We start from the raw sequence: 12,027 nt of genomic DNA, 5'->3' as shown, positions 1-12,027 counted from the left end.
ATAGATTGGCTTTTTAAAAAAAAAAAAAAAAAATTGTAACTATGGAACGGAAGCATCTAGAAAGACAGGAGACTGCTCAATACACTCAGAGACTAGGTGAGTAAGAGCAGCTAGGGTTGGGAGCATTTTTTTTTTTTAGCTCTTGGGGGGGGGGGAATACTCCTTTAAGTTCAATTAGCTAGTCCTGTTAAACCACATTTTGGTTCCATTTGCAGCCATCTATCCCTTCAGATCCCCACTAACTTCAATGGGGCTCAGTCCGTGCAAAAGTTTGGGTAACGGTCCGGGTCTTCGAACTTCCCACAAGTTGAAATGAAACGGTCGAACTGAATATCCACAGGTCTGCTTATCACTAATTGCAGCTCTATTTTGTACAACGCCATAAGAGAGCTGCCCTTGCCTCTAAGGTTCTCTTTGGGTTAAAACCAGTGCACCAAATATGAGAGATATATTATGCATATATTTATTAATACATTAATTATTAAGACATTAGAAAAATGGAAAAATGTTTTATTGCTTTTAAACACAGGTATCTGCATATGAAGATCTCACTGTGCTAGTAACCTGCAACAGCCCTTAAGTTGGTCACATGGGTGGGAAAGGCGGACATCAATGTGTGTATGGAAAAGTTTGTCATAACAAACATTTAAACCTCAAAATACAAAAAGATTCATAAATACAAACCAAACATATGCTTTAAATGCTAAATAAATAGCTAGAATTTGCAAAATACTCTTAAGTGTTTATTGTCCATCCCTCAAAAATATACCCCGGTCTATTCAACTCAAGTAGTGTTCAGATAGAAAATCTATAGTCACTTTTTCCTCATTCTTGATATAAACAGCAAGTTCCAACATGAAAAATACAAAAACCTACAACAAAGTTAGAAAAAGTCATGGCAATTAAACAGTATGCTGTGTTTCTGATATACATATATATACTTCCATATCATACATGTACGTGGCTTGGACCCTTTGGGGCAGTTGGTGCATTTGCCCTGAGTGCTGAATGGTGTGATCAGTGCTTGTTTGTTTCTGGGTGGCCAAGTATTTGCTTGACGATTGAGTTCAGCAGGACAACAGAATTATAAATAACAAAAACCTGATGTTCACTGGTAGAACATATCTCACAGAAGTCAGATGCGGGACTTTTTAGCAGGAGGAGCAGGAGTGCTTTGAGAGACCTCTAGGCCCAATTTCTCAGCTTCCTTTATGAAGAAGGATTGTAGCCGAACTCCAGCTTTAGCCTCATTGCTAGTAACATTGTTATACTCAAAGCAATTTGAGAACATCAATTCAACATCTGCCATAAATTCAGCTGTAAACAAGTTTGGGGGGGAAAAAAAAAAAAAGGGAAAAAAGTTAGAAGGGTGAAGTAAAGCTGTGCTCCAATATTTGCTTGTAAGAACAGCAGATATAAGGCCCGTTTAAAACAAAGTCATCCATGAAAAGTTTCTGTTACAAGTATAAAAACACGATTCAGCAAATGGGTAAGCAAACTGTATTAATCGAATGTTTGATCAAAGGGGAACTTACCATTACAACTATTAGTAGATTTATTAATCTGTGCGCGCCCCAACTGATGTAACAGATTTAGTTCAGAAGTATCTAAGATTGTTCATTATTAACACGTGTTAAATGACAGGTTTATTAGGGTTGCCATAAAAAAGCTCCAATGTTGGGTACCCTTGTCTAGTCTATTTACCAATATACAGATTAAGGAGGTCCCGTGATCTCATACTTGTACTTATCCTTCGGAAAACCGCTTTAGGGGGGTGTTCACACATACAGGATCTGCAGCAGATTTGAAGCTGCAGATTTGCTTTGAATCTGCAACTTCAAATCTGCTGCAGATCCTGTACGTATGAACGCACCCTAAAGATAGCCAAACTCTCCATTATCACAGGGGACCACCCTGTTCCCTACGATCCCCGTGATCAGATAGTCAGATGGGGATAACTTGTATTCATAGGTAAACTGCCTGCTGGGAGTGTCTACTTGAAGTGTAAATGGCTTCTTGGTTGTAAACCTTTTGTAAAATGAGCAATTATTGATCACACGAATTTGTGAAAATACACCTGCTAAAAATGAGTGCTGTCACCAGATTTACCAACAATTTATCCTGCTGAGAAATGCCATAGAAGGCCTGCACAAGAGTAAACACGCAGCAACAGGAAGTCCTGTACAAGTTAGTGTCTCTTGCATCACTACTAGGGGTGACAGACTTTTGTATACATTATCTCCCCAGATCTTAACACCAGCAGGGGGCAGTGTGTCATTCCACAGCAAAGGAAGTATTGAGATGCTCACCACAAGATCCATTCTCCAAACTAGGGATGTCAAACTCCAGATGTTGCAAAACTACAATTACCATCATGCCTGGACAGTCAAGTCAAAGCTTTTGCTGTCAAGGTATGGTGGTAATTGTTTTTCAACAGCTAGACAGCCACAGTTTGACACCTGTGCTCTAACCAGTCCATTGTCTGTTGGCAAACAGAACGTGGCTTAGTTTATAAATATTATATGTTCCAGGCCACAGCAGGCCAGGTTTTTGGGCAAGTTTACAACGCCACGGCAAATGAATGGTGGGAATTGGTCATGATTGTAGGTGAATTAAGATGCTATCTTTACGGGTAGTCTCTAACTGAAGACTGTTTTCACATATCCACTACTCTTAAACATGCAAGAGATTTGTCAGAAAGCTGCTTCTCTCAGTACAATGATTCTTTCCCTCTGTCAACCTGGCAAAATCCTGGCAACCTGGCACATCCGTTGCATATGCACCTCTAGCAATCAATAATATCTCAGAGGTACACTATGAACAATTTGCCTCAGAGCATTTTTATAGGGCAGCGGGGAGACAGACACCGAATTATGGCAAGACCCAGTGTCTCATCAGACCCCTCCTCAGGGTATTTTCAGCCACACTGGGGTCACTATTCATACTTCCTCTGACAGGTTTGCCAGTTATACATGTGTATGGGCAATATGGCTATTTTTTAGCCTATTATGTTTTTTGTAATGTGATTTACATGTTTACCCACCCACCACAGCTGATTATAACCAGACCCCACCTGTAATCATTTACATATCTGCCTGAGACATCTGCATAATGAATTTTGCAGCAGTGCGACATTTCTATCTAGGTGCATTTTATTTTTGTCATATTTAAGTGTATATTGGGAAAAGCTTAAGCTGCCCAAATTTATAGTGTGAGGGATTATCTAATGGATTTAAACTTACAGAAGCTTAATGGAGAAATAAAATAAGGCTCTGTTCAAACCTTTAAACAGTCAAACAAACTGAAGAGCTCTCCAAATGTGAACAGAGTGTATTGTTAGCCATAAATGTACAAATGATTATGCAATAAAAAGGTAAATTACACAACAGATCTAAGTCAAATCCAAACATTTTTTTAATAAACCATTATATGTTCAAGTAACTTACATGCAGACTTGTATTCACATTTGTTCACTTTCTCCCGAATTATATTTAAGGCAATAGGTCTCTTAATAATCTCAAAATAATCTGGAACCTAAAAAAAAATAATGGAGGTTAAAAACAACCAACCACCATTCATACCTAGTACACTGAGTGTATGGTTCGAGAAATGCAGACACATGAACCAATAAAGAATTCTATATCATGTTATTTTATAAACACAATTTATGGAACTCAAATATTATGAATCCAATACCTGGATTTTAGACACCAGTCTCATAAAAGGCCAGCTGTCATCATGCCTCACCAACTCCACCACCAGCTGCTCACAGGCCGATAACTCATGAACACCCTGTTGTCTCCCGGAACTCCTCCTGTTTCCTTGATCCCCTAAGGAAATCTCTGGAGGAATAAGCGTCAAAAAAAGTTTATGCAAATATAGTGATTCAATTGAGTTTAAACAATGGTGGTAATAAAATCTCTGTGCCAAAAGCTGGTGCAATCTGTACCAAAAGATGACTTGTGGCACATTTTCAATGCATTCTAGAAACTTTCGACCTTGCGTGAAAAAAGGGCGTGGCTTACAAGCGCCAAATATATATATCTATAAAAGTTTATTTTTACTGTAAGGATTTTATAAATTCAGAGCTTGTACTTTCATTAAGTGACTTCACCATGCATTATAGAAACATTCAGATGATTGCATGGTGAACAATGTCTACATAGTGGGAAAACCCCTATAATGCATATTGTGAATGAGCTCAATTTACAAGCCTGACACGCACTAATTTTATTTATTTATTTTAAGTATGCTTTAAAGTGCCTTCACACACAGCATAACCGCAGCGAATTTCTCGTTGCAAAATCCACTGCAGATACTTGCCTAAGCATTTCAATGGACTGACATACTTGCAGTGGGATTGCCATCCCGCTGCAAGTATGGTAAATTTAGCGCCTTTAACCCCCACGGCCCCAGAGCATACATCAACTGCTCCAGGCTCCTGCTTGATTCAGGGCCTGCCAGGGTCTCCCAGCGGTCAGCCAACCAGTGCACTGCGGCGGGGCAGCACACTGATTGGCTGACCGCCGGGAGACCCCGAAGCAAGCAGGAGCCTGGAGCAGCTGGGATGACAATTTCGCTGAGTGTATGTCAGCCCATTGAAATTCATGGGCAAGTATCCGCAGCGCATTTCGCAGCGAGAAATCCGCTGCGGATTGATGAAGGCAAACTTAAGTGGATTTTCCAGCAAGTAATCTATGGTCTAAACCTATCAGCATCTGTCACTACCTTTTAGACAAAGTGCAAAGTAAATTCATAGAAAAGAAATATATTATAGGGAACTTACCAGCTGTTATAAGTCTCCTGCCTCTTCCCCTGCCTTCCATATGGGTAGGTGTAGAATTCTGTGATTTTGACATTCTTCCTTTCGGTGTCTGCTCAACATTATCAAGGGTAAAAGGACGAAAAGCAAATGGGCTTCCCACAGGAGTGTTATCAGCAGACTGGTTTTTACCTCTGCCTCGGCCCCTTCCACGACCCCGGCCTTGTCCGGGAACTGAAACCAGCTCCACTAGTGAAGCTTCTTGTGACTCTGCCTTTGCTTGTGAACTGTGTGTGGATAAACGTGAACCAGGTTTTTTTTCCGCTGGTGGGGCAGAATTGGCCTTTTTGCCTCTACCCCGTCCTTTTGGAGACTGCAAACTGTTTTTAGGTGTGACTTGTTGACTTTTAGGTGTCCTCACAGATCCCTTTTTGGGTCCAGGTTTTTTACCAATTCTTTCTCCTTTGTCTTTTCCTTTCTTTGTTGCACTGTGGGTAAAGCTGTACAATAACACACACAAAAATTTTTTTATATACAATGATACACAACAAATAAGTGATTGCTATTTTTATGTGAAAATATTATAATATATAAATATTATATTACATTATATATTTTAAATATAGAAATATATTATCTGTTAAACTTTTATCACCCCCAGAAAATGGAGTAAAGGAGAACAAAATGCAGAATGTGTGTGTGTTTTTTTTTGTTTTTTGTTTTTTTTAAAACATTCTCAAGCTACAGACTGATATGAAAGGTGTCATGTGTCTCCCTGACCTATCAGGGAGACACAGCTATCTAACAGTGTCAACAGTTTAATATGTAAACTGCATCTGACGGGTTTCCTTTTCTTAAGCAAAGAATATTGCAGTGTGATAAAATAAAAATGAATAGAACCCCCCCCCCCCCCGCCAAGTTCCTGTGGGGGTGGCATGCCATCAGGACCAGGATCCAGAAGCATGATCTGAGTAGGAGAGTATATATTCTTTAAGTGTCTCACAATCAGCAACATATACAATTGTTTATCCCCAGGTTACCCCTTGAAGGCACTAAGAAGGGGGCTCTAAGCACCTTGGTTGCTATGAGCAACAAGGCAAGCTTAGACAGTTTAAAAGGGTTATCCAGACTAACAAAAACATTGCCGTTTTCGTCCAGAACCAGCACCTCTCCTGTCTTTAGCTGTAAAACCTACACTCAAACTTAAGTGAATGGAGCTGATATGTAATACCACACATCACCTGAGGTCAGGTGTGGTGCTGTTTTTGCAAGAAAGTAGCTGCGCTTTTTCAAATTCCAGAAAACGCCTTTACTGTCAATTTTTAAAATTTTTAAACATAAAAAAGGGTATAAAACATAACATAGTGCAATAATTTAATGAATATGGTAGTACAATTATCATTAAATATTATGATGGCAATATTGTAAGGTATCTATTACCATAAGGACACTGTGGCAGAAAAGGGGAGCAGGGGCTGCGGATAGACCAAGGGTAGAGGGTGGTAAGACAAGGGGGTAATGTTGAAGGACAAACATAGTCCCACAGTAAAAGGAAAATCAATGAGTGGAATACTCCTTTAAGCAATACTCCAACATAACTTTTCATATGTTGCTGCCCATGGTGACACTAACAATTCATTCCATACTTATCATCTGTCTCCTTCCCCCAGTTCTGAGCTGCTGCTTTATACTGAAGACACAAAAGTTGGTGTGTAGCTTCTTTGTAATGCTGGGTGGGTTAATTTGAGGTCAAGTTGCTAATGAACTCACTGTGATGAATCCTCCGAGCATTACAAAGAAGCTACAATGTTGCTTGTTTACACCAGCTGTCTCAGAAGGGAAGGGGGAGGAGGGGGAGACAGAGAAAAGCTCACACACAGATTTGTGTCTTGAGCAGAAGGCAGCAGCTGAGAACTGGTGGAAGAGACTGAATACGAAACAGGTATGGAATGAATTGTTAGTCTCACCATAGGCAGCAACACATGACAAGTTATGTTTGAGTGGAACACCCCTGTAAATAAGTCAGGCAAGGCTGCCAGGGGGCATCAAATTCCATTTTCAGTTCGGTTTTTTTGCTTAAAAGGGAACCAATCACACCGAATATGCCCCTAATGTTAAGGAAACATGCTGGTTCATCACCCAGCACGCTTCCCAAACATGCCCCCGTACCCTCCATCTCCTCATTGGTTATGCCGCAATCTGACATTTTTGAAGTCCCACGCTGTATGGTAATAAGGTGTAAGTAGTCACGGTGGGCGTATGTAGTCATGGTGTGGACGGCTGTAGTCATGGTCCTGGGCGGCTGTGAACGCTGTAATCACGCCCAGAGGGGCATGATTGAAGGAGCTGGCTCTGCCGACGTCACCCAGGGGAATGCGCTAACGTCGGCGGCGACGTCTTTAGCACGCCGCACAAGAGCAGATCAGCGTCTTCTCCTGCCGTACTGCGCATGCGTGGAACGCAATCCACGGGTGACGTCAGCAGGGCCAGCTCCTTCAATCACACCCCTCTGGGCGTGATTACAGCATTCACAGCCGCCCAGGACCATGACTACAGCCGCCCACCGTGGCTACTTACACCTTATTACCATATAGCGCAGGACTTCAAAAATGTAAGATTGCGGCATAACCAAGTAGGGGACGGGGGCATGTTTGGGAAGCGTGCTGGGCGATGTACCAGCACATTTCCTTAACATTAGGGGCATATTTGGTGGGATTGGTTCCCTTTAAGGTTAACCTTCGAACATGTGGGCTTTCCCACCAGATATGCTACATATTATATGGTACCCTTTTTATAGCATTTACTGAAGCATTGAGAGGAGGCAGAAGGGAGGATCCCTGCCACTCTAGTGGGAACCATATACCATCTAAGGAGAAGCTTCCACCTTAATTAAGCTTCCAGCCTTAATTAAGAAAACATTTATGAAGATTTTGGCTGTTGTACATGCCATTTTGTGGGTTCAACTGTCCTACCCAGATCAGTCTCCCAAGCCAAGCTTCCATATAGGGCAATTTAGCAGGGAAGGTCATTAAGTCGCTATAAACTAAAGAAGTCATTTCTGTACTGCCTTTGCAACCAAGACAAAGATGCATAACAAATCCTTGTGGTAATGTCACTTTCCTCCCTTTTCAAAGTATTGATAAAATGAGAAATTGGCTGGCAGCGGAAAAGTTCAGTAACCAAGTGTTTATATGTGGAGGAGAATTGAGTGTCCCCACAAATTTAGAGAATATCAGTTCTGTGCCTTGGGGCAGCCAGGGGTAAAGGTCAATAGGGAGGACAGGAGCAGCAAAAGCCTCCATCTCGACACATCATGGATTCTGGGAGCCAAAGTGAACAAAAAAATAAATAAATAACTCCCTCTGAACATGGTCCAACACTGCACTTTAATAAGTGAATCCCACTGAGTTTTAGAAACCTTCACACAAAAGCATACATCACATAGAAAAATACATCTGCCACAAGCTGACCTTTCTTCAGACATAGTAATTTCCTCCTCTTCATCTTTTGACTGCTCTGGCACATCTTCTAGCAGCTCTTCTTCCTCACTATCCTCTGAAACTCTCTTACGGTTAGGCCTGCGGGTCCTTTGTCTGGGTCTACACTCTGGACAAAACCAGTCACCTTCAGGAATACACTGAAGAGGGAAAAAAAAAAAAACATTGTTTTATGAAAAGTACATTTTGTCCTTTGTAACAGTGCTGTATAGATTAAATAGAGTCAGAACTCAGCTAAATGAGAACTGAATGCCCACAGACTGCAGTTGGATCAATGTTAATACAACACTTAGGTTTACAGAAGTATTACATTGTTTACCCTTTGGTAAAGCTGATGTGTTATTCATGTAAATAAAGTTGGTACGATTTCAATGATATGCAACTGGCTTTTAAAAAATAAATTTTTTAAAAAGAACTAAATGTTCCTTAAAATTTTTCTATAAACATGCTTCTAAAGCTCTCATCCTTTGGTCTATGGGGCTGTGAGTTGTAATTTTTTGCGCCATGATGTGTACTTTCCATTGGTACCTTGTTTATGTATATGCAACTTTTTTTTTATCACTTTTTACAATTTTTCTGGATTTGATGCAACCCAAAAATGCACAATTTTGCACTTTGGAGTTTTTTTTTGCACTCACAAGTTTACCGTGCAAGATCAGGAATAGGACAATTTTTTTTTATTTTTTTTTTTACATACACATTAATTATAAGTCCTAAGGGGAATTCTAATACAACTACACTGATCTAATATACACTACCGTTCAAAAGTTTGAAATGTGTATTTAGTTTGAAAATTTGTATTTGAAATAACATTGTTTTTACATCAAACTTTGCTTTCGTCAAAGAATCCACCTTTTGCAGCAATTACAGCATTGCACACCTTTGGCATTCTAGCTATTAATCTGTTGAGGTAAGCTGAAGAAATTGCACCCCACGCTTCTAGAAGCAGCTCCCACAAGTTGGATTGGTTGGATGGGCACTTCTGGCGTACCATACGGTCAAGCTGCTCCCACAACAGCTCAATGGGGTTCAGATCTGGTGACTGCGCTGGCCACTCCATTACCGATAGAATACCAGCTGCCTGCTTCTGCTGTAAATAGTTCTTGCACAATTTGGAGGTGTGTTTAGGGTCATTGTCCTGTTGTAGAATGAAATTGGCTCCAATCAAGCGCTGTCCACTGGGTATGGCATGGCGTTGCAAAATTGAGTGATAGCCTTCCTTATTTAGAATCCCTTTTAGCCTGTACAAATCTCCCACCTTACCAGCACCAAAGCAACCCCAGACCATCACATTACCTCCACCATGCTTAACAGATGGCATCAGGCATTCTTCCAGCATCTTTTCATTTGTTCTGCTCACAAACGTTCTTCTTTGTGATCCAAACACCTTAAACTTGGATACATCCGTCCACAACACTTTTTTCCAGTCTTCCTCTGTCCAATGTCTGTGTTCTTTTGCCCATCTTAATCTTTTTCTTTTATTGGCCAGTCTCAGATATGCCTTTTTCTTTGCCACTCTGCCCTGAAGCCCAAAATCCCGCAGCCACCTCTTCACTGTAGATGTTGACACTGGTGTTTTGCGGGTACTATTTAATGAAGATGCCAGTTGGGGACCTGTGAGGCGTCTGTTTCTCAAACTAGAGACTCTAATGTGCTTATCTTCTTGCTTAGTTGTGCAACGCGGCCTCCCACTTCTTTTTCTACTCTGGTTAGAGCCTGTTTGTGCTGTCCTTTGAAGGGAGTAGTACACACAGTTGTAGGAAATCTTCAATTTCTTAGCAATTTCTCGCATGGAATAGCCTTCATTTCTAACAACAAGAATAGACTGTCGAATTTCAGATAAAAGTTCTCTTTTTCTGGCCATTTTCAGCGTTTAATTGACCCCACAAATGTGATGCTCCAGAAAGACAATCTGCTCAAAGGGAGGTCAGTTTTGTAGCTTCTGTAACGAGCTACACTGTTTTCAGATGTGTGAACATGATTGCACAATTGTTTTCTAATCATCAATTGGCCTTCTGAGCCAATGAGCAAACACATTGTACCATTAGAACACTGAGTGATAGTTGCTGGAAATGGGTCTCTATACACCTATGTAGATATTGCACCAAAAACCAGACATTTGCAGCTAGAATAGTCATTTACCACATTAGCAATGTATAGAGTGTATTTGTTTAAAGTTAGGACTAGTTTAAAGTTATCTTCATTGAAAAGTACAGTGCCTTTCCTTCAAAAATAAGGACATTTCAATGTGACCCCAAACTTTTGAACGGTAGTGTTTATATGCAGCTGTCATGTTTGACAGCTGCATTTGAAGGTCCTAATTAGCGGGAAGTTATAGCCACTGTATAGCAGCGGTTCAGAGCAGGGCCGCGGCATGGCCCCTTTCTGAACTCCCCTAATGGCGCCATGAATGACGTAAGAGGTATGTCATGGGTCGTTAAGGAGTTAAACTTACAATATAGGTCCTTATTTTATTTTACATATTTGTGCAACACTCCAGAAGTAGTATTTTTATATGAAAGCAACCTTCTGGCATATTGCTATGACACATTATGACATTATGACACATTAAAAGTTTTTGTTTCAAACTAAAAAGATACCCTTTAAGCCTGCCCCTCCCCACCCTGACACCCTAAGTAACATGAACTACACTATGTTGAATACAACTGTACAAAATTACCTTGAGCTTAGGCCTCACACAGTAAATGTGGTGCCCTCTCTCACAGCCATCACACAGGATCATACTCTCATTATCTCCCTTCTTGCGGCAAACCTTGCATCTGGCATTACGAATGGATCGGGACCACAAGATGCTGCGATCCAATGTGGACAAGTGGAGGAAAATTTGAGATAAACTCCCACAAGAACGTAAAGATTCTCTCCAGCGGTCCAGCACAGTTTTTTGAACACGGCCACTGTCACTAGCATCTAGTACAAGACAGAAGCCAAGTCAGCATTTACTGTTAATGTTTCTTTTGGTGTGTTTCATTATGATCTAAGCTACTAATTTTACCAACCATCCAATTCACTGGTTTGATCTTCATCTTTTCTTTTTTTCTCATCCTTCCTTTTATCTAATTTCGAGCTTTTTTTGTTGTCTTCAGCATCACCTATATAACAGACGGTTCAAGGAAAACAAATGTGCTTAGCAAATTCTGTGCACATATATAAGGTGCTACAGACTAGTCCCCTGGCTTGGTGGTAGGTAAATCAAATGCAAAATGTGAAAAGGAATATGAAACAATCAAGTAAAAGCTTATTTATTTATTAAAGACCTACTTTCACAAGTGTATCATATGAGAAAACGCACATAAACGCCAACATGTTTGGGACTTTAACACTCATGTCCACAGTATAGACATCCTTCCTACCATTTGCATCTGTCAAACAGATTACTAAAAATGCTGAGTCACCATTAGTGGGATTTGTTGTCTTCTATGTTACCCACAGCTGACTGCACAGGTAATCTATTTAAGTTTCTTAAAAGGTCTGAAGGAAATTCCAGATAAGTAAAAATCTTGGGACCGGGTCATCTGTCATTCACATGGGCCTAGCATAGCTTTCTTTAAAATCCCCCACTGTACAGTGGGGATCAGTCCTTAAAAACTCTGTGTCAATCTGTCTCATTTTAAACACGGACCGGTTCCTCAGTTACCCCCTCTTACTCTATGTGCAGTTCTCTGCATCATTTACAAGCTTAGATGGTGCACATATATACCTGTATAAAACTTGTCTGTGTCTTCCATTTTTTTTCTGTGTCTTTCATTG

At 40.5% G+C, this 12,027-nt stretch overlaps 1 protein-coding gene across 2 annotated transcripts in view; it reads right to left on the bottom strand.

The window, feature by feature from the left end:
• Positions 1-493: 493 nt before the first annotated feature.
• BAZ1A (bromodomain adjacent to zinc finger domain 1A) overlaps positions 494-12,027 on the bottom strand; it is a 57,654-nt gene continuing 46,120 nt past the window's right edge. For both annotated transcript variants that reach the window (XM_069951370.1, XM_069951371.1), the window contains exons 22-28: positions 11,277-11,369; positions 10,940-11,187; positions 8,233-8,399; positions 4,787-5,262; positions 3,697-3,842; positions 3,447-3,534; positions 494-1,317 (exon numbers count right to left, since the gene is read on the bottom strand). In XM_069951370.1, the coding sequence (XP_069807471.1) occupies positions 1,136-1,317; positions 3,447-3,534; positions 3,697-3,842; positions 4,787-5,262; positions 8,233-8,399; positions 10,940-11,187; positions 11,277-11,369 (1,400 nt within the window). In that variant the 3' untranslated portion in view covers positions 494-1,135. The remainder of the gene's footprint in view (positions 1,318-3,446; positions 3,535-3,696; positions 3,843-4,786; positions 5,263-8,232; positions 8,400-10,939; positions 11,188-11,276; positions 11,370-12,027) is intronic.

The sequence above is a fragment of the Dendropsophus ebraccatus genome, chromosome 13 (assembly GCF_027789765.1).
Source record: "Dendropsophus ebraccatus isolate aDenEbr1 chromosome 13, aDenEbr1.pat, whole genome shotgun sequence".
Classification (NCBI taxonomy): domain Eukaryota; kingdom Metazoa; phylum Chordata; class Amphibia; order Anura; family Hylidae; genus Dendropsophus; species Dendropsophus ebraccatus.
This window is presented reverse-complemented; position numbering and strand designations above follow the sequence as displayed.